The following is a 27,784-nucleotide window of genomic DNA, read 5'->3' as shown; positions in this document are numbered from 1 at the left end:
CACCTTGGCATGGGCGGCAGCAGTCTGGGCTGGCTGGCTGACAGGCAGCTGCAATGGCATTGGTGGAAGTACAAACGCTGTCACCCTGAGAGAAGACAGCTGGTTCTTGCTCCACGGAGCCATTGTCACTCCCTCACCTGTTTACAGGCCTTATCCAATTTAGCCCCTCAGGTCTCTTCAAATTGCATCCTTAGTGCATCAGACCAGTGTAATATATATAGCTCCACCTGTGGACTACTGTGGTACTGCAGCCAATGCTGTGTACAAATAAAGAGGGAACAGGTCACCTGACTAGAGTTCCAGAGTGTTCTGCCATCTTAAGGCTGTGTGTGTGTTTGTGAGTTACATAAGAAATAGGAGCAGAGTGGGCCATACGGCCCCTCGAGCCTGCTCCACCATTTAATACGATCATGGCTGATCCGATCATTGGCTCTGGTCCACTTCCCTGCCCGCTTTCCTTGACCCCTTATTCTTTGATCATTTAAGAAACTGTCTATTTCTGTCTTAAATGTATTCAATGTCCTAACTTCCACAGCTCTCTGAGGCAGCGAATTCCTCAGATCCACAACTCTCTGAGAGAAGAAATTTCTCCTCATCTCAGTTTTAAATCGGTGGCCCCTTATTCTAAGATTATGCCTTCTAGTTCTAGTCTCCATCAGTGGAAACATCCTCTCAGCATCCACCTTGTCAAGCCCTCTCATAATCTTATATGTTTCGATAAGATCACCTCTCATTCTTCAGAATTCTAATGAGTAGAGGCCCAACCTACTCAACCTTTCCTCATAAGTCAACCCCCTTATCTCTGGAATCAACCTTGCGAACCTTCTCTGAACTGCCTCCAAAGCAAGTATATCCTTTCGTAAATATGGAAACCAAAACTGCATGCAGTATTCCAGGTGCGACCTCATCAATACTCTGTATAGCTGTAGCAAGATTTCCCTGCTTTTATACTCCATCCCCTTTGCAATAAAGGCCAAGATTCCATTGACCTTCCTGATCACTTGCTGTGTCTGCATACTAACCTTTTGTGTTTCATGCACAAGTACCCCCAGGTCCCGCTGTACTGCAGCACTTTGCAATCTTTCTCCATTTAAATAATAACCTGCCCTTTGATTTTTTTTTCTGCCAAAGTTCATGACCTCACACTTTCCAACATTATACTCCATCTGCCAAATTTTTACCCACTCACTTAGCCTGTCTATGTCCTTTTGAAGATTTTTTGTGTCCTCCTCACACATTGCTTTTCCTCCCATCTTTGTATTGTCAACAAACTTGGCTACGTTACACTCGGTCCCTTCTTCCATGTCGTTAATATAGATTGTAAATAGTTGGGATCCCAGCACTAATCTCTGTGGCACCCACTAGTTACTGATTGCCAACCCAAGAATGAACCATTTATCACTACTCTCGGTTTTCTGTTCGTTAGCCAATCCTCTATCCATGCTAATATATTACCCCAACCTCATGAACTTTTATCTTGTACAGTAACCTTTTATGTGGCACCTTGTCAAATGCCTTCTGGAAGTTCAAATACACCACATCCATTGGTTCCCCTTTATTCACCTTGTTCGTTACATCCTCAAAGAATTCTAGCAAATTTGTCAAACATAACTTCCCCTTCATAAATCCATGTTGACTCTGCCTGACCGAATTTTGCATCTCCAAATGTCCTTCTACTGCTTCTTTAGTAATGGACTCCAACATCTTCCCAACCACAGATGTTAGGCTAACTGGTCTATAGTTTCCTGCTTTTTGTCCGCCTCCGTTTTTAAATAGGGGCGTTACATTTGCAATTTTCCAATCTGTTGGGACCTCTCCAGAATCCAGGGAATTTTGGTAAATTACAACCAATGCATCCACTATCTCTGCCACTACTTCTCTTAAGACCCTAGGATGTAAGCCATCAGGACCAGGGAATCTATCCGCCTTTAGTCCCATTATCTTACTGAGTACCACCTCCTTAGTGATTATGATTGTGTTAAGTTCCTCCCTCCCGATAGCCCCTAGACTATCCACTGTTGGAATATTATTATTCCAACAGTTGTACTGAAGATATAACAATGGCGATGAGAATGGGATAATCGGTGAAAAAAAACTGCAATTTTTGTTGGTGGAGGATTCAGCCAATCGACTTTGAGAGCTTCTCTGTTTTGATTAACATCTACAAATCCAAGGTAAATTACAAGCACACTTGACTGAACTGCCAGAGTCCAGATGGCTGCGCCTATGGGAATAATAAGGCGTTTGGGGGAGTTTCAACGTGACCGTGAAAGTTTCAAAGCGTATGTGGAGCGGCTTGAAATGTTTTTCACCGCAAATAATATCATTGATGTCCCCAATGATGAAAACCATAACTGGGTGGTGTTGGAAAGACAACAGGTGATTTTCTTAACTGAAGCAGGCCCAGAGGTGTATGAAACCCTAAAAAATGTGCTTGTGCCTGCCAAGCCAAAGGACACAACTCTTAAGCAGATCCTAATTAAGTTAGAACAGCACTACAGTCCTGAGCCCCTGGAAATTGCTGAAAGTTATTGTTTTGGAATATGAGATCAGTTAACGGAAGAAATAATCAGTCAGTACATTGTAGCATTAAAAAAGCTATCTATTCACTGTCATTTCGGAAACTTTCAAGACGAGCATTACGTGACCGCTTTGTGGGATGAAAGCGATCAGAAGAAAGTTATTGACAACTCCTAACTTGACTTTTGATTTAGCTTCTCAGACAGCTATGTCAATGAACATGGCCGACTAATATTGCCAAGAATTTCATACTATTTCCAGTCATCAGACAACCGAGGTAAATCGTCTGCAGGTTAAAAGTAAAAGGCAGTTGGGCCCCAAAATCTCAGAAACTGGCAACGGTAACAGAGCATTGAAGTCCTGCTATCAGTGCCTGGGATAACACATTGCTCAAAGTTGTCCATATGTGAAGCCAGAGTGTTTCAGGTGCAGGAAAACTTGGCATCTTGTAAAGGCTGCCGACTGAAGGGTAAACCAGCTTTCAAAGCTGTAAGTATAAAACTATAAGTATAAGACTACATAACATGGAAGAAAAACAACAGGACGAGGAAATGCTAGAGCTAAATGTCATCAGGAGCACGAGGTTAACTAACAGCGATTCGAAAAGTATCATAATCCACATAGCTGTTGCACGAATCAAGATACCCACGAAATCGACACTGGTGCATCCGTGAGTTTATTACACGAGTTGCTATAGAAACATAGAAAATAGGTGCAGGAGTAGGCCATTCGGCCCTTCGAGCCTGTACCACCCTTCTATAAGATCATGGCTGATCATTCACCTCAGTACCCCTTTCCTGCTTTCTCTCCATACCCCTTGATCCCTTTAGCCGTAAGAGTCATATCTAACTCCCTCTTGAATATATCCAATGAACTGGCATCAACAACTCTCTGTGATAGGGAATTCCACAGGTTAACAACTCTCTGAGTGAAGAAGTTTCTCCTCATCTCAGTCCTAAATGGCTTACCCCTAATCCTTAGACTATGTCCCCTGGTTCTGGACTTCCCCAACATCGGGAACATTCTTCCTGCATCTAACCTGTCCAGTCCCGTCAGAATTTTATATGTTTCTATGAGATCCCCTCTCATCCTTCTAAACTCCAGTGAATACAGGCTCAGTCGATCCAGTCACTCCTCATAAGTCAGTCCTACTATCCCGGGAATCAGTCTGGTGAACCTTCGCTGCACTCCCTCAATAGCAAGAATGTCCTTCTTCAGATTAGGAGCCAAAATTGAACACAATATTCCAGGTGAGGCCTCACTAAAGCCCTGTACAACTGCAGTAAGACCTCCCTGCTCCTATACTCAAATCCCCTAGCTATGAAGTCCAACATACCATTTGTCTTCTTCAATGCCTGCTATACCTGCATGCCAACTTTCAATGACTGATGTACCATGACACCCAGGTCTCGTTGCACCTCCCCTTTTCCTAATCTGCCGCCATTCAGATAATATGGATAACCAAAGTGGATAACCTCACATTTATTCACATTATACTGCATCTTCCATGCGTTTGCCCACTCACCTAACCTATCCAAGTCACCCTGCAGCCTCTTAGCGTCCTCCTCACAGCTCACACCGCCACCCAGCTTAGTGTCATCTGCAAACTTGGAGATATTACACTCAATTCCTTCATCTAAATCGTTAATGTATATTGTAAATAACTGGGGTCCCAGCACTGAGCCCTGTGGCACCCCACTAGTCACTGCCTTCCATTCTGAAAAGGACCCGTTTATCCCAACTCTCTGCTTCCTGTCTGCCAACCAGTTCTCTTTCCATGTCAGTACATTACCTCCAATATCATGTGCTTTAATTTTGCACACCATTCTCTTGTGTGGGACCTTGTCAAAAGCCTTTTGAAAGTCCAAATGCACCACATCCACTGGTTCTTTCTTGTCCACTCTACTAGTTACATCCTCAAAAAATTCTAGAAGATTTGTCAAGCAGGATTTCCCTTTCATAAATCCATGCTGACTTGGATCAATCCAGTCACTGCTTTCCAAATGCGCTGGTATTTCATCTTTAATAATTGATTCCAACATTTTCCCCACTACTGATGTCAGGCTAACCGGTCTATAATTACCCGTTTTCTCTCTCCCTCCTTTCTTAAAAAGTGGTGGTACATTCGTTACCCTCCAGTCCATAGGAACTTGTGTTGTATTTAACTGTCATTGTAACCATGTATAAACTGACTTGTTGTACACTGTGAGAACATTGACCACTAGGTGGTGAACTTGTGGGAGACACTCCTAACCTGGACTTTCAGGGATAAAAGGGGAAGCTCCACCCACCTTCATCACTTCAGTGCTGGAATAAAAGTTACTGGTCACAGAGTAACCTTCTCTCAAGTATGGGCCTCGTGTGCATTTATACTGTATAGGAAGGACATATCATTGGTGACGAGAAACTGGGATTTAAACCACGTGAGCATGGCCACTAGCAGCGCAGACGAGAGGTACTGTGTTGGTGATGATTGGGACGACTATTGAGAGACTACAGCAAAGCTTCGTCACTAAGGAATGGTTGGGACAGGATTCGGCCGACAAACGCAGGGCTCATCTCCTGACGGTTTGTGGATCCAGGGTGTACTCCCTGATGAAGGACCTTCTAGCGCCAGAGAAGCCGACGGACAAGACTTTTGAAGATCTCAGTAAGTTGATCGGGGAACACTTTAAACCGGTGAGCAACATGCACATGGCGAGGCACCGGTTTTACACGCACGGGTGGCGAGAAGGGCAAAGCGTTCCAGACTTCGTGGCAGACCTCCGGCTATGTAAGTTCCCAGATGCATGCAGAGCGGAGATGCTGCGAGACTTTTTTATTGAGGGCATCGGGCACGCTGGGGTTTTCAGGAAACTGATCGAGACCAATGACTTGACCCTGGAAACTGCAGCTTTGATGGCCCAGATATTTATCTCAGGGGAGGGAGAGACCAGAATGATGTTTGACAAAAATCTTGGTTTAAATGCAGCAAATGGCTAGGGAGTCAACATCGTTAACGCGGAACACAGTTCCCCAGGCAGACAGTGGCAATCGGACATGCCCGAGCATGTAGTCGAATCCAAAGGGGGAATTCAACAGAGACAAAGGCTAGCTGAACGGCGATTCACGCCATCGCAAGGGACAATATGGCCAGTAATGGGGCCATCAACACCTGTTAATGGTGTGCTTAAAAACAGTTACACAGACAGTCACAGACGATCGACTGGTAATGAGCCTTTTGTTTCCAAAAACGGCTCATGTTGGAGATGTGGAGGCAAACACACAGCCAGAGCTTGCAGATATCAGCAATACACCTGCAGAAATTGCAATGTCAGTGGTCACTTGGTGCATATGTGCTTCTTGGCCTTTTGGCTAAGATCAAGTGTAGTACCGTTTCTGACCAGCCACCATGACCTCAGGGTGGTTCCTCCCTGGTCAGGAAGGTATATGCTTGCATTTTTGGAAACAGGAGGTGGGTGGGGAGGGTTGACCCATCCACCTCCACGGAGGTGTGTGGGGGACCTGACCCATCCACCTCCATGGCACGAACCTGGTATTGCAGTACTTCCAGGAACGGTGCAGTGGGCTCTCGGCCTTTTGGCTAAGAGCATTGGCGCAGAGTGATCCTTGATGTGTGCAAGGTGACCTCTGGCGTTTGTGATTTGACAAAGAATTGGAAAGATTGGCTACGAATAAAAAAAAATAAATAAAAAATAATTAAAAAAAATATGTGCTTCTCGGCCTTTTGGCTAAGATCATGCGTAACTGACCTGACAGGGGAGTAACCATGACCCCAACGTGGTTCTCCCTGGATCAGGAAGGTGGTTCTCCTATGCTTTTTGGAAATAGGAGGTGGGTGGGGTGGTTTGGCCCATCCACCTCCACGGAGGTGTGTGGGGTTGCTGACCCATCCACCTCCATGTCACGAACCTGGTATTGCAGTACTTCCAGGAACGGTGCTTGGGCTTTAGGCCTTTTGGCTAAGAGCATTAGCGCAGGGTGATCCTTGATGTGTGCAAGGTGACCTCTGGCGTTTGTGATCTGACAAAGAATTGAAAGATTGGCTACGATTTAAAAAAAAAAATATGTGCAGGAAGCCTGCAGCCAGGTTTATGTACGAGGAGGATGGGGACAACGCAAGCCCTATGGGGCCAAATGGACACTGGGGGAAATCGCTGGAAGCTGAAGTTCAGCGAGTTCATCTGGAGCACATATACAGTTCATACACCAGGACGCCACCGATAATGATGAAAGTGCTCCTCAATGGCATCCCAGTATCAATGGAGCTAGACACAGGGGCCAGCCAGTCACTGGTGAATATCAAACAATTCGACAAGTTGTGGGCGTCCAAGGCCAGGAGGCCAAAATTATTGCCGATTGATGCACAGCTACGGACATATACAAAGGAGATCATTCCGATGCGAGGCAGCTCCACGGTAGTCGTGACCCACAAAGATGCGGAGAACAGGTTGCCACTCTGGATTGTCCCGGGCGACGGTCCCGCATTACTGGGGAGAAGTTGGCTGGCTGTCATGAACTGGAAATGGGGCGATGTCAATGCAATTTCTTCTATGGAGCGAGTATCATGCTCACAGGACCTGGACAAATTTGACTCACTATTTCAGCCCGACATTGGCACTTTCATGGGGACCAAGGCAGTGATTCACATAAACCCGGATGCCAGGCCAGTACACCACAAGGCCAGAGCGGTGCCATACGTGATGCGGGAAAAGATAGAAGGCGAATTGGACCGCCTGCTGAGGGAAGGCATCATCTCACCAGTCGAATTCAGTGACTGGGCGAGCCCGATTGTGCTGGTGCTCAAGGCGGATGGGTCGGTCAGGATATGTGGCGATTACAAGGCCACCATCAATCGGCTGTCACTCCAAGACCAGTACCCGCTACCGAGAGCGGAGGACCTCTTCGCGACGCTATCCGGTGGCAAACATTTTTCAAAATTGGACTTAACCTCAGCTTACATGGCCCAGGAGCTGGCGAGTGTGTCGAAGAAGCTGACCACCATCACGACACACAAGGGGTTGTTTGAGTACAACAGATGTCCGTTTGGGATTCACTTGGCGGCCGCGATCTTTCAACGCAATATGGAAAGCCTCCTCAAGTCGATTCCAAGAACAGTGGTTTTTCAAGACGACATCCTCATCACAGGTTGTGATACTGAAGAACACCTTTGCAACCTGGAGGAGGTGCTACACAGACTGGACCGGGTAGGGCTGCGACTGAAAAAGGTGAAGTGCGTCTTCCTAGGTCCAGAGGTAGAATTCCTGGGAATGAGGGTAGCAGCAGACGGGATCAGACCTACTGCGTCCAAAAGCGAAGCGATCCAGAGAGCACCCAGACCCCGTAACACGAAGGAGCTGCGTTCGTTCCTCGGGCTCCTGAACTATTTTGGTAATTTTCTTCCCAAACTGAGCACGCTGTTAGAGCCGCTACACGTGCTCCTACGCAAAGGTCGTGAATGGGTCTGGGGAGAAAGCCTGGAAAGGGCTTTTGATAGAGCACAAAATTTGTTATGCTCCAATAATCTGTTAACGCTATATGATCCATGTAAGAAACTTGTTTTAACTTGCGACATGTCGTCCTATGGGGTCGGGTGTGTGTTGCAGCATGTTAATGCCAAGGGTCAGTTACAGCCGGTAGCTTATGCCTCCAGAAGTCTGTCCTAGGCAGAAAGGGGCTACAGGATGGTAGAAAAGGAAGCGCTTGTGTATATGCTGTAAAAAAAATGCACCAGTACCTGTTCGGTAGGAAATTTGAGCTGGAGACAGATCACAAACCCCTAACGTCCCTTTTGACCGACAACAAGGCCATAAATGCAAATGCATCGGCCCGCATACAGAGGTGGGCACTCACGTTAGCCACCTATGACTATACAATTCGGCACAGACCGGGCACTGAAAACTGCGCCGATGCACTCAACAGGCTCCCACTAGCCACCACTGAGGGGGCTACCGAGCATGCTGCTGAGATGGTCATGGCTGTGGAAACTTTCGAAAGCGAAGGCTCACCCATGACCGCCCATCAGGTCAAGACCCGCTACTGTCTTTAGTCAAGAAATGTGTCCTTAATGGGGACTGGGCAGCCACATACGGAGCATGCCCTGAGGAATTCAAACCATTTTACAGGCACAAGGATGAACTCTCGATTCAGGCCGATTGCCTACTATGGGGAAACAGAGTAGTCATGCCCCAGTTGGGCAGAGAGGTGTTTATCAGAGAACTCCACAATGAGCACCCGGGCATTTTCATGATGAAGGCAATTGCCAGGTCACACGTTTGATGGCCAGGGATAGATGCAGACCTGGAACTTTGTGTTCGCAGGTGCAACACGTGTGCCCAGCTGGGCAATGCGCCCAGGGAAGCCCCCCTTAGCCCCTGACCCGCCAAACCATGGTCAAGCATTCATGTGGACTATGCAGGTCCTTTCATGGGAAAAATGTTTTTGGTTGTCGTAATCCAAATGGATCGAGTGTGAACAAAAAGGAGGTTTAGCAACTCCATAGAAGAAGCAGAGGAAGAACATGATGTAAAGTTCACTCCTCCACAGGTGGTGGAACACGGAACCAAATGGAGGAGAGCCCAGTCACTGTGGGCAGTCCGGACAGGCCTGAGGCACCGCAAACAGCAGACACTCAGGCCAGCGCCCAACAAACGGAGCCCCAACTCAGGCGCTCTACAAGGGAGCGTAAATCACCAGAGAGACTTAACTTGTGATCCCAATAAGACTTTGGGGGGGAGGTGATGTCATGTATTTAACTGTCATTGTAACCCATGTGTAAACTGACTAGTTGTACAATGTGAGAACATTGACCACTAGGTGTGAACTTGTGGGAGACACTCCTAACCTGGTCTTTCAGGTATAAAAGGGGAAGCTCCACCCACCTTCATCACTTCAGTGCTGGAATAAAAGTTGCTGGTCACAGAGTCACCTTCTCTCAAGCATGGGCCTCGTGTGCATTTGTACTGTATAGTAAGGACATATCAGAACTGATCCAGAGTCGATAGACTGTTGGAAAATGATCACCAATGCATCCACTATTTCTAGGGCCACTTCCTTAAGTACTCTAGGATGCAGACTATCAGGCCCCTGGGATTCATCGGCCTTCAATCCCATCAATTTTGCTAACACAATTTCCCGCCTAATAAGGATTTCCTTCAGTTCCTCCTTCCCACTAGACCCTCGGTCCCCTAGTATTTCCGGAAGGTTATTTGTGTCTTCCTTCGTGATTCAGAACCAAAGTTTTTGTTCAATTGGTGTGCCATTTCTTTGTTCCCCATTATAAATTCACCTGAATCTGACTGCAAGTGACCTATGTTTGTCTTCACTCATCTTTTTCTCTTCACATATCTATAGAAGCTTTTGCAGTCAGTTTTTATGTTCCCAGCAAGCTTCCTCTCATACTCTATTTTCCCCCTCCTAATTAAACCCTTTGTCCTCCTCTGCTGAATTCTAAAATTCTCCCAGTCCTCAGGTTTGCTGCTTTTTCTGGCCAATTTATATGCCTCTTCCTTGGATTTAACACTATCCTTAATTTCCCTTGTTAGTCATGGTTGAGCCACCTTCCCCATTTTATTTTTACTCCAGACCGGGATGTACAATTGTTGAAGTTCGTCCATGTGATCTTTAAATGTTTGCCATTATCTATCCACCGTCAACCCTTTAAGCATCATTTGCTAGTCTATTCTAGACAATTCACGTCTCATACCATCGAAGTTACCTTTCCTTAAGTTCAGGACCCTAGTCTCTGAATTCTACCATAATATGGTCACTCTTATTCCTTGCACAATTAGTTCTATCTCATTACACATCTCGACCTACCTCGACAAATTGTGTGATTTCCCATTGGAGAAATCCAAGATAGAGCAGCGAGGCTACTCGGGAGAGAATATTCCCATGGTAGATCATGTCACCGTACTGGTGAAATACAAGGATCAATTTCAGAGCTTGCCTCTATTAGTAGTGGCAGGAGACAAGCCTGCCTTACTAGGAAGAAATTGGTTGGGATCACTGAAGCTGGATTGGAGTGAGATTTTTCATGTTGAAATGAGATTTGCATCAAAGTATGATGTCATCAAGAATTATCCGAAGGTGTTCTGTGAAACAGGCAGTTCGATCCAAGGCTTCAGGGCGAGTGTCACATTATAGAAGGACACTAGATTGGTTTACTGCAAACCACGTTCCATACCATATGCACTCAAGGAGAAAGGTGAGCAAGAACTCAAAAGACTAGAGACTGAGAACATTATTTCTAAGATAGATCTATGTAATTGGGCTACACCCAGTGTTGTTGTACCTAAGTCCGATGGTAAGGTAAGGTTTTGTGGTGATTATAAAGTAACCGTAAACCAGGTTCTCGAGGGTAATCTCCCCAATACATTGCCAAATGTAGAAGATTTGTTCACAACACTGACAGGTGGTCAGATCTTCTCAAAGTTGGATCTTACGAATGCCCACTTACAACTTGAATTAGATGAGGAGTCCAAGTTATGCTTGATTATAAATACTTATCTAGGCCTATATCAATTTAATAGCTACCATTGGGAGTGTCTTCCGCCCCTGCCATATGCCACAGGGTGATGAACCAGATTTTGCAAGGTATTGAAGAGTTAGTATGTTATTTAGAATGCATGCTAATTTCAGCACCAAATAGGCAAATTCATAACATATTGAATGAAGTCCTCAAATGGCTAGAAAAGCACAGAGTACGAGTGTCTGCTCGTAAGTGTGAGTTATTTCAAAACTCAGTGGAGTACTTAGGGTACAGAGTAGACAAAGATGGTTTACATCCAACCAAGGGAAAACTGGATGCAATTAGAAATGTATCCACTTCCAAGAATATCATTGAACTTTGATCATTTTTGGGTCCCTTGAATTATTATGGGAAGTTGCTACCAAATTTGGCTATATCCACTGAATGAACTATTGAAAAAACAGGTCCATTGGAAGTTGTCAGAAGAATGCGACACAGCTTTCAAGGAGTGTAAATGCAAATTGGTGGAGAGCACCATGTTAGTCCACTATGACGTATCTAAAGGAGATCAAGCTAGCATGTAATGCCTCTCCATATGGAGTTGGGGCAGTGATCTCTCATGTACTACATAGTGGGGAGGAGAGACCAATTATTTTTGCTTCACGCACTTTCAGTGCCAGTGAGAGTAATTATGTGCAAATTGAAAGGAAAGCTTTGGCATTAATTTTTGGGGTCAAGAAGTTCCACAAATACTTGTATGGTCATAAGTTTACCATAAGCCCCTGACAGCAATCCTCCATCCATAGTCCCCAGTTCCAACATTAGCTGCAGCCCGAATACAAAGATGGGCTTTGATTTTGTCAGCATATACATATGATATAGAATACAGATGATCAGTTGATCACAGTAATGCTGATGCTATATCTAGATTGCTTTCCCCATCACAAGTTACACCTAATAGGGAAGAAGTGTTCTATGTTTCATACATTGATGAACTGCCAGTCACAGCTGAGGAGATTGGTAGAGCAACCAAACGTGACCCAGTTATGTCAAAGGTGTATGATTATATTGCAAATGGCTGGCCAAACCAGGTAACAGACAAAGATATTCATCCATTCTTCATTTGTAGGAATGAATTATCAGTCGATAAAGATTGTATCATATGGGGTGCAAGAGTGGTTATACCAAATAAATTCAGGTCCAAATTATTAGGAGACCCCCATGACCAGCACCTGGGAATGTGCTTGACTAAGAGTTTTGCACGCAGTTACTTATGGTGGCCAGGTCTAGATAAAGATATTGAGTACATTGTCAGTCAGTGTACGACATGTCAATCGGTAAGCAAGCAACCGCCATCAGTACCATTACAGCTATGGAAATGGCCTCCCAGGGTGTGGCAAATGCTACATATCGATTTTGCTGAGCTGGAAGGACAACAATTGTTCATTGTGATTGATAGTCATTCGAAGTGGGTTGAGTTGTTTCCAATGTGGAAAATAACAACAAGTAAAACATTAGACATTTTACGAATGTTATTTTCTTCATTTGGCCTCTCAGAAGAAATTGTTTCTGATAATGGACCACAATTTTGTTCAGAAGAATTTGCACAGTTCACAAGCAAAAATGGTGTGAAACATACCAAGGTTCCACCGTACCACCCTGCTTCAAATGGTGCAGCAGAGCACACTGTACAACTTGTCAAACGTGCCCTCATCAAACAGATGCTGGATTCAAATCCAAAGAAATGACAGTTGTCAATGGACCACAAATTGGCTAATTTTCTAATTACATATCGTAATACTCCTCATACAACCACTGGTAGAACACCAGCAGAGTTGTTTCTCAAACGACAGCCACGAACTAGGTTCTCATTGTTAAAACCAAACTTGGCATAGTCAGTAGAAGATAAACAATTATGACAGAAAGAGAATCATGATAAAGGTAGAGTAAAAGTGAGAAGTGTGAAATTAAATCAGAAGATTGAGAGTGAAGAACCATCACCATAAATGGTTAAGGTGTTTACTAGGAAGAATGGTGAAGATATGTGGTCCTCGCACATATTTGGTCAAGATGTTTGATTATGGACAGGTTAGGTTTGTTTACATTGATCATATTTTACCTACAGACATGAAAGTAGTTGAAGGTGGGAATGATTCAATTATTTCTGACTCATCAGATAGTTTTGATATACCAGTAGCATATCCTACATCCACAATACTGGAAACAAATCCAAGAGAAAGTCAAAATTTAAGTCTGAGTCCAAATCAGGCAGACAAACAGTCTGAAGTTAGAGAGAGTTCAAATGGAAATCAAGGGCATCCCTTGGAGGAAAACTGTCCTCAGGATCAGCCGAGAATGAATTTCATGTTTGGAAGGTTCTGTTCGAGAGTGAAGGTATCCTCTTTGAAAACAAGTGGTTCAGCTTGATTTGTAAATATGGCAAAATAAGTCTAGATCTTTGGTTATGTATAACCATGCAAGTTAGGTATGATTATTATTTTATTATAATGACTTTGTCATTAAGGAGGGAGAAGTGTAATATATATATAGCTCCACCCAGTGGACTACTGTGGCATTGCAGCCAGTGCTGTGTATAAATAAAGAGGGAACAGGTCACCTGACTAGAGTTCCGGAGTGTTCTGCCATCTTAAGGCTGTGTGTGTGTGTTTGTGAGTTGTACTGAAGATATAACACCCACATAATAAGACTGAAACTATGGAAATTCAGTTCACATAGGTCCCTTAGAGTGGACGCAGAATGAAAACTTTTATTCCATCAGTTTATACTATGTGGGACCAACTGCTCCCTGATTAATTATATAGTTGTAACTTTCTGATTGATTTAGCTCTTTCATTTAGCCCTCAGAGATGCACTTCCTGATTTTGCACTCATAGTTGAACAAAAGGTTACACAAACAATGAAAACAAAGCAGTTGGTTGTTTGAAAGTGCAGCTGTAAGTGATGTGAGGGGTGGAGTTTATTCCAGGGACTGAAGTAAGTGTGGTTGGAACGGTGGATCTGAGTTGTGAAGAATACAAGAACATGACCAGTGATGGCTTTGTGTATGATCGAGACGATTGGAGCAGAGAGGTCACGTGAGATGGTAGGGTCAAAGAGATGGTCAAGGGCAGTGAACTCAGAGGAGAGAGGGCAAGGGGAGCTGAGATGGAGATTGAAATCACCCAGGATGAGGAGTCGCTTGGTGCAGAGGCTGAGGGAGGAAAGGAGAGAGGATATCTGTGGGAGAAACTCGGAGTGGGGCCGGGGGTGCAGTAAAGAATGACGATTCAGTCCACAGTTTAATTAGAATGGCCGCCAGGTTCATCAGGGGACAGCATATTGGGGACTGAGAGCTCCTACTTGTTATGTATTTATGCTTGGGATCACCAGACACCAGGGGGCGCCACTGTCGGAGGTCATCGGGCTGTACGCACGCGTATGTGGTCACTGGTATATAAGTACGGGTCACGCGGGTTACTATGGGCACGAATAAAGTTGGATCAGGTTTGCACCTGAGGCAGTTTACAGTAACAAGTCTTGTGAGTCATTACATTCATTACATTTGGCGACGAGGTAACTTAAGAACCTTCGCATGTATAATGGGCACTATTGGAATTCTGGAGAGATTCGTGGATGGCGAGGATTGGGCGGATTTTATCGACTGCCTGGATCAGTATTTTGTGGCCAACAAAATGGAGGGAGACGCTGACGCAGTTTTCCTCATCGTTTGTGGTCCGAAAATTTATGGCCTCATGAAGAATCTTCTCTTGCCTTTACGTCCAATGGACAAAGAATACGAGGATGTGCGTGCTTTGGTGCGTGACCATCTTAAGCCAAAAGAGGAGCTCATCATCTCACGCTATCGCTTCTACACGCATGTTCGTGCTGAGGGCTAGGATGTGTCGGGATTCGTCGCCGACATACGACGTCTTGCTGAGCCGTGTAAGTTTGGGAATGTGGTAGAAGGCATGCTGCGAGATTTCTTCATGATAGGCATCAACCATGATGTGGTTCTTCGGAAGTTATTGGCCGAAGAGAAGCTGGATTTGAGCAAGGCCATCGCGACTGCCCAGGCATGCATGACAACTGATGATAATTTGAGGCAGATATCGAAAAGTCGGAGCTCCACAGCAAGTACTGTAAATAAGATTGTGTCGTCGTCTGGCAGAGCTGCTTATGGCAGGGCCTACTCGACCGCTTATGTGAAACCTGTAGCTGCTCAAAGTCTGCCAACTGGTACGAATCCAATTTCACCCTGTTGGCGTTGTGGGGGCAATCATCAGCCTCATCAGTGTCGGTTTAAACAGTACGCCTGTAATGGCTGTTCGAAAGTGGGGCATCTTCAGAGAATGTGCCCACAACTGAGCAAGCGTGCTGCCGCTCATCACATTGCTGATGATGACCAGTCCAGTGCTGGCCCAGATACACAACCCGAGGAGGAAGTGTATGGTCTGTATTCGTTCTTTGGAAAGAGCCAGCCAATAATCATTAATGTGAAGCTGAATGGCGTGCCTGTATATATGGAGTTGAACACAGGTGCGATAATGAGCCAAAGGACATTCGACAAGCTGTGGGACACTGAGGCTGTGAAGCTTAAGCTGAGTCCAGTCAATGCCAAGTTGCGTACTTACACTAAGGAACTCATACTGGTGATTGGCAGTACAGTAGTCAAGGTGTCATATGATGTGGTTCATGATCTACCATTATGGATCATCCCAGGTAATGGTCCAACGCTGTTTGGCAGGAATTGGCTCGAGAAAATCAAGTGGAATTGGAATGATATCAAAGCGGTGTCAGATGACACTTCATGTGCTCAAGTGTTGAAGAAGTTTCCTTCTTTGGTCGAACCGGGCATTGGCAATTTTACTGGAGCCAAGGTGCAGAATCACCTGGAATCTGATGCAAGACCTGTCTATCATAAAGCTCGGTCTGTTCCCTACATGATGAGGGAGAAGGTTGAAATTGAGCTTGACAGACTCCAACGTGAAGGGGTCATATCACCGGTCGAGTTTAACGAGCGGGCCAGTCCTATTGTTCCTGTGTTGAAGAGTGATGGCACTGTCAGGATTTGTGGAGACTACAAGGTTACGATTAACCGATTTTCGAAACAGGATCAGTACCTGTTACCGAAGGCTGATGACCTGTTTGCCATGCTAGCTGGTGGCAAGTCATTCACTAAACTGGATCTGACGTCGGCCTACATGACACAGGAGCTTGTCGACACTTCAAAAACTCACCTGCATCAACACCCGTAAAGGACTGTTTGTCCACAACAGGTGTCCTTTTGGAATTCGTTCAGCTGCAGCTATATTTCAGAGGAATATGGAGAGTCTACTAAAGTCCGTTCCTAGAACTGTCATGTTTCAAGATGATATTCTGGTCACAGGTCGTGTCACTACTAAACATCTGAACTATCTTGAAGAAGTCCTACATCGTCTGGACAAAGTGGGACTCAGGCTGAAACGTTCGAAGTGTATCTTCATGGCACTTGAAGTTAAATTCCTGGGGAGGAAGATTGCTGCTGATGGCATCAGGCCTACTGATTCGAAAACCAAGGCCATCAAAAATGCACCCAGGCCTCAGAATGTAATGGAGTTGCATTCATTCCTTGGGCTACTCAATTACTTCGGTAATTTCTTACCCAGACTGAGCACTTTACTAGAGCCACAGCACGTGCTACTCAGAAAAGGCGACAACTGGGTCTGGGGTGTGTCTCAAGATAGAGCCTTTGAGCAGGCTAAGAATCTGCTCTGTTCAAACAAGTTGCTTGTTCATTATGATCCATGTAAGCGTCCTGTATTGGCCTGTGATGCTTCATCATATGGAGTTGGCTGTATACTCCAATAAGCAAATGAGTCGAGTAAGCTACAACCTGTTGCGTATGCTTTGAGAAGTTTGTCAAAAGCAGAAAGAGCTTACAGCATGGTAGAAAAAGAAGCTTTGGCCTGTGTGTATGGGGTCAAAAAGATGCATCAGTACCTGTTTGGTCTTCATTTTGAACTCAAAGCGGATCACAAGCCACTCATTTCATTGTTTTCGGAAAACAAATGTATTAATACCAATGCATCATCCCGTATCCAGAGGTGGGCGTTGACATTGTCTGCCTATGATTATGTTATTCGGCATAACATGGCACTGAGAATTGTGCTGATGCACTGAGTCGTCTGCCATTGCCCACACCTGAGGTGGAGATTCCGCAACCTGCAGATCTACTGTTAGTAATGGATGCTTTTGAGAGGGAAGGAACTCCTGTCACTGCTCAACAAGTTAGGATCTGGAGCAGCCATGACCCTACTGTATTGGTTGTGATTGGTCTGCCATACCTATGGAAATGTGTGATGAGACCAAACCTTAAACCGTCACAAATATGAACTATCCATTCAGTCAGATTGTTTACTGTGGGGTAATCGTGTTGTTATGCCTAAGAAAGGTAGAGAAAAATTTGTACGTGAACTACATAGCACTCATCCTGGTATTGTCATGATGAAAGCCATTGCTAGGTCTCATGTATGGTGGCCTGGAATTGACTCTGATCTGGAATCATGTGTGCATCATTGCAATACTTGCATGCAACTAAGTAAAGAACCAGCGGAATCTCCGCTGAGTCTTTGGTTGTGGCCATCTAAACCATGGTCGAGGATCCACATCGATTTTGCGGGCCCTTTCCTGGGAAAGATGTTTTTTGTTGTGGTGGATGCATATTCAAAGTGGATAGAGTGTATTATTATGTCATCCAGTACGTCTACAGCTACTATTGAGAGCCTTCGTGTCATGGTTTGCCTGACATTGTTGTGAGCGACAACAGATCTTGCTTCACAAGTCTGGAGTTTCAAGAGTTCATGAAACTCAATGATATTAAACATGTGAAGTCAGCCCCATTCAAACCTGCTTCTAATGGTCAACCAAAGCATGCTGTTCAAACATGCAGAGTATGAAACATGTAACTCAGGGTTCACTGCAGACTCGCTTGTCCTGTATACTGCTCAGCTACAGGACCAGACTTCATACGCTTACTGGGGTCTCCCCTGCTGAACTACTGATGAAGAGAAATCTCAAGACCAAGCTCTCTCTTGTTCATCCCGATTTGAATGATCGTGTTGAAAACAACAAGGGTATCATGATCGTGTCACGTGACATCTCTGTCAACGATCCGGTTTATGTACTGAACTATAGTCAAGGTCCAAAGTGGATCGCCGGCACTGTTACAGCCAAGGAGGGTAACAGAGTGTTTATTGTCATGCTCAAGAATGGGCACACATGCAGGAAACATGTTGATCAGATAAAACAGCGGCACACGGATGAACTGGAACCATTTGAGGAAGATGCAGTCAGTAACCAACCAACCAGTGTTCATTCATCAGAGACTGTGCTTTCATTTATGAAACTGGATCTCCACTCCCTGATGTGGTCATTACCACTTCTATCAGATCGGTTGCTCAGCCTTCAGTCACAACTGACTGAGAACGCTCGCTTAGAACTGAAGTTGAACTGAAACGATCAACTCGTTAGCAGAAAGTCCCAGACCGTCTTAATTTGTAAAAAGACTGATATTATGATCTTGAAAGGGGATGTTGTTATGAATTGGGGTTTGGGGTCACAAGACACCAGGGGGCGCCACTGTCGGAGGTCATCGGGCTGTACATGCGTGCACGGTCACTGGTATATAAGCGCAGGTACCTTGTCACGCGGGTTACTTTTGGGCGCGAATAAAGTTGGATCAGGTTTGCACCTGAGGCAGTTTACAGTAACAAGTCTTGTGAGTCATTACGTTCATTACACAACTTAAGAAGAGTAAGGAAGCTGGGTTTGTTAGAAGAGGAAGTCCCAGTCGCAGGCCTTGCCCCAGGTCTGGTCCTCCTGGCCACGTCGCAAGCCCCAGGCTCAACCCCAGGCCTGGCCCAGTCACTTCACAAGCCCCAGGCTCAACTCCAGCCCCAGGCCTGGTCCCAGTCATTTCACAGCCCCAGGCTCAACCCAGGCCTGGCCCCAGCCACAGCACAGACCCCAGGTTCTGCCCTAGCCCCAGACATGGCCACATTACACGCCCCAGGCTCAACCCTGCCCCAAGCTCGACCTCTGCCCCAGGCCTGGGTTTACCTCCAGTCCAGGCCCAGACTTGGCCTCAGCCACAGACCAAACACACACTTGCTGAAACACAAAGCTTGCTCCAAATCATGGCCCACACAGTCGTTCCTACAGCTTAATATAATAGAGCTGCAATTTTTCATCAAGTCAAACATCAAAGTCCCTGCGATCCCATCCAGAAATGTCAATGCAGCTCACACAGAATTCACTCTCAAAATACATAACGTAACCAGTCATACTTGAGGACTGCATCAAACTGTCAGATCTGCCTGCAATATTCTGACCTTCAGCTGTCTGAGTTCTGAGCCCATCTGCCACTGAGCTTGGGATTTCTGATTTATTTGCACAATGTGTTCCAGTTGCAATTAAATCAAGCATTGGCTCTCACACATACTCGCCCTTGTGTTACTTACAGTTTAAAGTGTTTCGAGACAGATGTCTCAGAGTGTTTCAGTTTTATTCCGTATATGTATCGCAATCTGTGCAGCTTAGTGTTTAACTAATAGCCTTTCATGTGGAAGAGTTTAGGCAATGCCCATCACAGGGCATTCCACACTCCGCTGGGAATGTCACTGCCTCAACAAAGTTCAGGAGTCTGGCCTGAGCGGGATCTGCCCCTTCTCAATCTGTTTACCAGGGTCATATTGTACAGATGGGACACAAACTTCCAATTTTCCGTGGTACAAAAGTGATGGAGTTCTGGTATAGCGACTGGAATTTCAGGTGTAGGTCAGATAGTCCAGAGTTACACCCGTTCTAATTCACATGCTAACTTCCGGGGTGGAGCGGAGCGCTGACAGAGGATCTGCCCACCCCTTCGCCATGGTGTATGTAAATGACGGCATAGCCAGGGCAAAGCTCACTGTCGCAGCAACGCAAGTCTGTAGAAAGAGCTGCAGATCACCAGCATCACACCTGGAAGTGGCCGAGTTCATAGGCTTTAAATGCCCACAAATTTTGTCGTAAATTTTTGTTTTATTTGCAATGATTAGAATTTTTTTTTCCATGGCCGTGCTGTTGAGAAATGATTTTGCACTGCCTTTCAGCAGTTTCAGACTTTAGCTTTACTCTGTACCTGCCCTGGGAATGTTTGATGGGACAGTGTAGAGGGAGCTTTACTCTGTATCTAACCCGTGCTGTACCTGCCCTGGGAGTGTTTGATGGGACAGTGTAGAGGGAGCTTTACTCTGTATCTAACCCGTGCTGTACCTGCCCTGGGTGTGTTTGATGGGACAGTGTAGAGGGAGCTTTACTCTGTATCTAACCCCGTGCTGTACCTGCCCTGGGTGTGTTTGATGGGACACTGTAGAGGGAGCTTTACTCTGTATCTAACCCGTGCTGTACCTGCCCTGGGTGTGTTTGATGGGACAGTGTAGAGGGAGCTTTACTCTGTTTGTAACCCGTGCTGTACCTGCCCTGGGAATGTTTGATGGGGCAGAGTAGAGGGAGCTTTACCCTGTATCTAAACCGTGCTGTACCTGCCCTGAGAGTGTTTGATGGGGCAGTGTAGAGGGTTACTTACTCTGTATCTAACCCCCCTGTACCTGCCCTGGGAGTGATTATTCCTTAGAATTAAAATAGAAATAAGTTTAGAATTGCTGAGTGGACGATAGAGAGTGAGTGATTCTGACTGACCTCGTGATTGGCTGCCTTTTGCTGTTACATTACCTACTGCATCTGGAATGAAGAAGCTGTATCCCAGTAAGCTGTAGTGAAGAACTGAGGGAATGATGCCCTTCAATCCTGCGTGACTCCAGTCGGACAGTCGAGGACACATGCGAACAAACACCGGCGAGTGAGCAGTCCTGCAGTACACAAAGGGGCAGCATCAGTCAGCATACTCTGCTATAACCATCACTTCTTGTAAAATCTATCGGTGCAAATTCCTCAATCTGCCCTCGAAACCACCCACAATTCAATCAGTTGTCAAACACGGTCACCAAGGAAATGGGGCCAGAGAGAGAGAGAGAAAGAGAGCGAGTCAGTGAATGTTATACACAGGGAAATAGAGAGACTGTTATACACAGGGAAATAGAGCAAGAGAGATAGAGAGAGAGAGAGACTGTTACTCTCGTTCCCCGGCCCCCGTCACTCTCGTTCCCCGGCCCCCCGTTACTCTCGTTCCTCGGCCCCCGGTCACTCTCGTTCCCTGGCCCCCGTCACTCTCAGTCCCCGGCCCCCGTTACTCTCAGTTCCCGGCACCCCGTCACTCTCGTTTCCAGGCCTCCCGTTACTCTCAGTCCCAGGTCCCCGATTACTCTCAGTCCCAGGTCCCTGGTTACTCTCAGTCCTCGGCCCCCGTTACTCACAGTCCCCGGCCCCCGTTACTCTCAGTCCCCGGCCCCCTGTTACTCTCAGTCACAGGTGCCCGGTTACTCTCAGTCCCCGGCCCCCCGTTACTCTCAGTCCCCAGCCCCCCGGTTACTCTCAGTCCCAGGTCCCCGATTACTCTCAGTCCCAGGTCCCCGGTTACTCTCAGTCCCCGGCCCCCCGGTTACTCTCAGTCCCAGGTCCCCGATTACTCTCAGTCCCAGGTCCCCGGTTACTCTCAGTCCCCGGCCCCCTGGTTACTCTCAGTCCCAGGTCCCCGATTACTCTCAGTCTCAGGTCCCCAGTTACTCTCAGTCCCCGGCCCCTGTTACTCTCAGTCCCATCCCCCCGTTACTCTCAGTCCCTGGCCCCCTGGTTACTCTCAGTCCCAGGTCCCCGATTACTCTCAGTCCCCGGCCCCCAGTTACTCTCAGTCCCCGGCCCCCCGTTACTCTCAGTCCCCGGCTCCCCGTTACTCTCAGTCCCAGGTCCCCGGTTACTCTCAGTCCCAGGTCCCCGGTTACTCTCAGTCCCCGGCCCCCAGTTACTCTCAGTCCCAGGTCCCCCGTTACTCTTGTTCCCCGGTCCCCGTTACTCTCAGTCTATGGCCCCCCGTTACTCTCAGTCCCCGGCCCCCGGTTACTCTCAGTCCCCGAACTCCGTTACTCTCAGTCCATGGCCCCCGTTACTCTCAGTCCCCGGCCCCCATTACTCTCAGTCCCAGGTCCCCAGTTGCTCTCAGTCCCAGGTCCCCGGTTACTCTCAGTCACAGGTGCCCGGTTACTCTCAGTCCCCGGCCCCCCGTTACTCTCAGTCCATGGCCCCCGTTACTCTCAGTCCCCGGCCCCCATTACTCTCAGTCACAGGTGCCCGGTTACTCTCAGTCCCCGGCCCCCCGTTACTCTCAGTCCCCGGCCCCCCGGTTACTCTCAGTCCCAGGTCCCCGATTACTCTCAGTCCCAGGTCCCCGGTTACTCTCAGTCCCCGGCCCCCCGGTTACTCTCAGTCCCAGGTCCCCGATTACTCTCAGTCCCAGGTCCCCGGTTACTCTCAGTCCCCGGCCCCCTGGTTACTCTCAGTCCCAGGTCCCCGATTACTCTCAGTCTCAGGTCCCCGGTTACTCTCAGTCCCCGGCCCCTGTTACTCTCAGTCCCATCCCCCCGTTACTCTCAGTCCCTGGCCCCCTGGTTACTCTCAGTCCCAGGTCCCCGATTACTCTCAGTCCCCGGCCCCCAGTTACTCTCAGTCCCCGGCCCCCCGTTACTTTCAGTCCCCGGCTCCCCGTTACTCTCAGTCCCAGGTCCCCGGTTACTCTCAGTCCCAGGTCCCCGGTTACTCTCAGTCCCCGGCCCCCAGTTACTCTCAGTCCCAGGTCCCCCGTTACTCTTGTTCCCCGGCCCCCGTTACTCTCAGTCTATGGCCCCCCGTTACTCTCAGTCCCCGGCCCCCGGTTACTCTCAGTCCCCGAACTCCGTTACTCTCAGTCCATGGCCCCCGTTACTCTCAGTCCCCGGCCCCCATTACTCTCAGTCCCAGGTCCCCAGTTGCTCTCAGTCCCAGGTCCCCGGTTACTCTCTCTCAGGCACAAGTTACCGAGTAGCAGCTGATATAATCGTCGCATTTCCCAGCTTCTCAGCCAGCTTTGCAAACTGGGCGATGTATTCGTTGCCACGGAGATGACAGGAACGGAGCAGCACCTGCTCGAGAGATGGACTCCCCACTCCGACTTCCAGGGTGATATAGCTGACCTCCAACCTCCTCTGGAGGCTGCGGGCCTGCTCAATGAACCAGTCCTGCGCCTCCTCACTGCTGATGTTCAGCTTCGCAGCAAACTTTCCCCTCCACTTCATCAACAGCGGGCCCTGGGTAAAACAGGGACACAGCGGGGTTAGGGCCTACTGCACTGTACAGAGGGTGGGTCAGCAAGCTCAGTAATGCACCAGCCAGTGACATTTCACCATGAGGGGAGACAGACTGACTGGTATTTCTATTGAAAAGGAATAGGCTGGAGTGGGCATTCTGGGGCTCATTAAATACGTGCAGCCCTTGGGCTCTCTAAACTTGCCCTGTCTCTTACCCTCTGTCAGCCCATCAGGGGAATAACCAGCCTCAGCCAGGCCTCCTCTCCATCTAACCACACATCTCATAGAATCATTACTGAACATTGTATCTAACCCATGCTGTACCTGCCCTTGGCAGAGTAAAGCTCCCTCTACACTGTCCCATCAAACACTCCAAGGTCAGGTACAGCACGGGTTAGATACAGAGTAAAGCTCCCTCTACACTGTCCCATCAAACTCTCCCAGGGCAGGTACAGCACGGGGTTAGATACAGAGTAAAGCTCCCTCTACACTGTCCCATCAAACACTCCCAGGGCTGGTACAGCATGGGTTAGATACAGAGTAAAGCTCCCTCTACACTGTCCCATCAAACACTCCCAGGGCTGGTACAGCATGGGTTAGATACAGAGTAAAGCTTCCTCTACACTGTCCCATCAAACACTCCCAGGGCTGGTACAGCACGGGTTAGATACAGAGTAAAACTCCCTCCCTCTACACTGCTCAAATGATGGGCCTCTATTCAAACAACGCACGACTGCCCCCTACTGCACCAGTCTGATATTTCTGCTTCCATCAGCTGCCCTGTAGACTGTGGGACTAACTTGTCAGTGGGTACTGGATTAAGGGTAGTGGAGTGCTATGGCCCACCATATGGTCCAAGTATTTACAATCTATATTAACGACTTGGAAGAAAGGACTGAGTGTAACGTAAAGTTTGCTGACGATACAAAGATGGGAGGAAAAGCAATATGTGAGGAGGACACAAAAAATCTGCAAAAGGACATTGACAGGCTAAGTGAGTGGGCAAAAATTTGGCAGATGGGAGTACAATGTTGGAAAGTGTGAGGTCATGCACTTTGGCAGAAAAAAATCAAAGAGCAAGTTATTACTGAAATGGAGAAAGATTGCAAAGTGCTGCAGTACAGCGGGACCTGGGGGTACTTGTGCATGAAACACAAAAGGTTAGTATGCAGGTACAGCAACTGATCAGGAAGGTCAATGGAATCTTGGCCTTTATTGCAAAGGGGATGGAGTATAAAAGCAGGGAAGTCTTGCTAGAGCTATACAGGGTATTGGTGAGGTCACACCTGGAATACTGCTTGCAGCTTTGGTTTCCATATTTACGAAAGGATATACTTGCTTTGGAGACAGTTCAGAGAAGGTTCACTAGGTTGATTCCGGAGATGAGGGGGTTGACTTATGAGGAAAGGTTGAGTAGGTTGGGCCTCTACTCATTGGAATTCAGAAGAATGAGAGGTGATCTTATCGAAATGTATAAGATTATGAGGGGGCTTGACAAGGTGGATGCAGAGAGGATGTTTCCACTGATGGGGAGACTAGAACTAGAGGGCATAATCTTAGAATAAGGGGCCGCCCGTTTAAAACTGAGATGAGGTGAAATTTCTTCTCTCAGAGGGTTGTAAATCTTTGGAATTCACTGCCTCAGAGAGCTGTGGAAGCTGGCACATTGAATAAATTTAAGATAGAAATAGACAGTTTCTTAAACGATAAGGGGTTATGGGGAGCGGGCAGGGAAGTAGAGCTGAGTCCATGATAAGATCAGCCATGATCGTATTGAATGGCGGAGCAGACTCGAGGGGCTGTATGGCCTACTCCTGTTCCTATTTCTTATGTTCTTATAGCCACAAAGCGTTTGAAGCAACAACTGGCAGACCGATGGGATCTCCAAATCACTGGTGTGGTATGGACTGGAGCCAGGTGACAGAAAGTTAAGTGCATGCAGAGATGACATGCCCAGTCTAGCACAATTCTTAACAGAGCAAGCACAAAGGAGAAATAAAACTAGTAAGTACTGGAGATCCATTTGCCGATGATGAGAAACTGAGCCAGAAATGTTCCCTCCCTTCCTGTAGGCTCGACTGGAAGTGGTTGGAGTCGATGCTTGTGTAAGGGGAAAGCGTGATGGACAACCTTAGCTGACGGAGGCCGAGGAATCTGCTCTGTGGAACTGAAGTCTTCCCCTGGGTGTCAAGCAGACTGTGTTCCTGCAAATTGGAGAACATGGTAATTAAAGACCAGAGGCATCTTTCGACAATTCAAACACCAAATCAGCTGGTGTAAACAACTGTGCAGGCAGAGACATCGAGATAGTCCACGCCAGTGCAGTCTCTCAACCCCTCCACTAGATACCAGCCACATTGGTACAGTATCTTCACCACATCTCAGAAACATGGCAACGTGCTTCACAGCCACTGAACTCGGCACACAGCAAAATCCCACAAACAGCAATAAGTGCAACTACCAGTTAACGTGTTTTCTTTAGGCGATGAAAGGTGGTCTCTGAACAACTCCTTTCTCCTCCTTATAAATGGGCCACATCATCCAACAGAACAGACAGACGGGGCCTCCGTTTAACGTCTGATCCGACAGACTAAACCTTTGACAGTGCAGCACTCCCTCAGTACTGCCCCTCCGACAGTGCGGCGCTCCCTCACTACTGCCTCTCCGACAGTGCGGTGCTCCCTTAGTTCTGCCCCTCCGACAGTGCAGCACTCCCTCAGTACTGCCCCATCGACAGCGCAGCACACCCTCAGTACTGCCCCTCCGCCAGTGCAGCGCTCCCTCAGTACTACCCCTCTGACAGTGCGGCACTCCATCAGTACTGCCCCTCCGACAGTGCGGCACTCCCTCAGTTCTGCCCCTCCGACAGTGCAGCACTCCCTCAGTACTGCCCCTCCGACAGTGCAGCACTCCCTCAGTACTGCCCCTCCGACAGTGCAGCGCTCCCTCAGTACTGCCATTCCGACAGTGCGGCGCTCCCTCAGTTCTGCCCTTCCGACAGTGCAGCACTCCCTCAGTATTGCCCTTCCGACAGTGCGGAGCTCCCTCAGTTCTGCCCCTCCAACAGTGCGGCGCTCCCTCAGTTCTGCCCCTCCGACAGTGCAGCACTCCCTCAGTACTGCCCCTCCGACAGTGCCTCGCTCCCTCAGTACTGCCATTCAGACAGTGCGGCGCTCCCTCAGTACTGCTCCTCCGACAGTGCGGCGCTCCCTCAGTACTGCCCCTCCGACAGTGCGGCGCTCCCTCAGTACTGCCCCTCCGACAGTGCGGTGCTCCCTCAGTACTGCCCCTCCGACAGTGCGGCGCTCCCTCAGTACTGCCCCTCCGACAGTGCGGCGCTCCCTCAGTACTGCCCCTCCGACAGTGCGGTGCTCCCTCAGTACTACCCCTCCGACAGTGCGGCGCTCCCTCAGTACTGCCCCTCCGAGATTGCGGCGCTCCCTCAGTACTGCTCTCCGACAGTGCGGCACTCCCTCAGTACTGCCCCTCCAACAGTGCGCCGCTCCCTCAGTACTGCCCCTCTGACAGTGCGGCGCTCCCTCAGTACTGCCATTCCGACAGTACGGCGCTCCTCAGTACTGCCTCTCCGACAGTGCGGCGCTCCCTCAGTACTTGCTCCTCCGACAGTGCGGCGCTCCCTCAGTACTGCTCTCCGACAATGCGGCGCTCCCTCAGTACTGCCATTCCGACAGTGCGCCGCTCCCTCAGTACTGCACTGGGAGTGTCAGCCTGGGTTATGTGCTGATGTCCCGTGTTTGAGGATTGAACGATTCCTGTCTAAATGCGATGTGTTGCTGAGCGTAAGGCTGGTGACGTGCCCAGCACTTGTGGCGCTCAGAGTCTTCACCTGCAGAGGGCGGGAGAGAAATCCAGGGCGGAAATCCAGGGCTGAATCCAAAACACTGGTGGGTTGAGGTCAGGTGGGATGTTAAAACTTTAAAAAGCTCAAACCCGGCCCCAACCTGCCCACGTCCAGGTTTAACAGGCGGGACAGTGGATGGGCAGCCAATCCGCTCACAGAGGCCGGGGATCGGACCATCCTCGTCTTGGTTCTCCTCCCCCCCCCCCCACCCATCCTCCCTTCCCTCTCACCCCTCCCCCCATCCTCCCCCCCCCCCCTCTCCCCTCCCCTCCTCACCTCCTCCTCCCAGAGTAACAGGACGCCCAGCCCAGCACTGGCCCAGCCCCTGCCCTGCCCAGCCCTGTCCTGCCCAGCTCTGTCCTGCTCAGCCCTGGCCCTACCTAACCCTGGCCCTGGCTCTGCCCAGTCCTGGCTCTGCCCAGTCCTGGCACTGCCCAGCAGACACTGCCTTTAGATGGGAGCCCAGCGCTAACGGCACAAGCCTGACCCCACGGTCATAGCCTGCCCTTCACCCACAGGCTCCAAGAAGGGGCTCAGCTGAGTGTGAAGGCGGGGGAAGGGTGAGACCTGGAAGGCCGGGGAGGAATGAGACTGGAAGGGGGGAGGTGAGGGAAGGGGGGGGAGGTGGGGGAAGGGGCGGGGGTGGGGGAAGGGGCGGGAGGTGTGGGAAGGGGG

At 48.2% G+C, this 27,784-nt stretch overlaps 1 protein-coding gene, 1 non-coding gene and 1 pseudogene across 3 annotated transcripts in view; 2 read left to right on the top strand and 1 right to left on the bottom strand.

The window, feature by feature from the left end:
- The window catches only part of LOC139279948 (SITS-binding protein), a 153,714-nt gene that overhangs the window by 34,161 nt on the left and 91,769 nt on the right, over window positions 1-27,784 (bottom strand). For both annotated transcript variants that reach the window (XM_070899294.1, XM_070899295.1), the window contains 3 exons: window positions 25,260-25,451; window positions 22,979-23,247; window positions 20,744-20,880 (listed from right to left, as the gene is read on the bottom strand). In XM_070899294.1, coding sequence (XP_070755395.1) covers window positions 20,744-20,880; window positions 22,979-23,247; window positions 25,260-25,451 — 598 coding nt within the window. The remainder of the gene's footprint in view (window positions 1-20,743; window positions 20,881-22,978; window positions 23,248-25,259; window positions 25,452-27,784) is intronic.
- LOC139280321 (U2 spliceosomal RNA) lies at window positions 5,855-6,089 on the top strand (annotated as a pseudogene).
- Window positions 6,232-6,428, top strand: LOC139280394 (U2 spliceosomal RNA). Its single transcript, XR_011596664.1, has one exon. It is a non-coding gene; the product is annotated as a U2 spliceosomal RNA (small nuclear RNA).

The sequence above is a fragment of the Pristiophorus japonicus genome, chromosome 14 (assembly GCF_044704955.1).
Source record: "Pristiophorus japonicus isolate sPriJap1 chromosome 14, sPriJap1.hap1, whole genome shotgun sequence".
Lineage (NCBI taxonomy): Eukaryota > Metazoa > Chordata > Chondrichthyes > Pristiophoridae > Pristiophorus > Pristiophorus japonicus.
The sequence above is the reverse complement of the archived record's forward strand: the minus strand, read 5'-3'. Positions and strand labels throughout refer to the sequence as shown.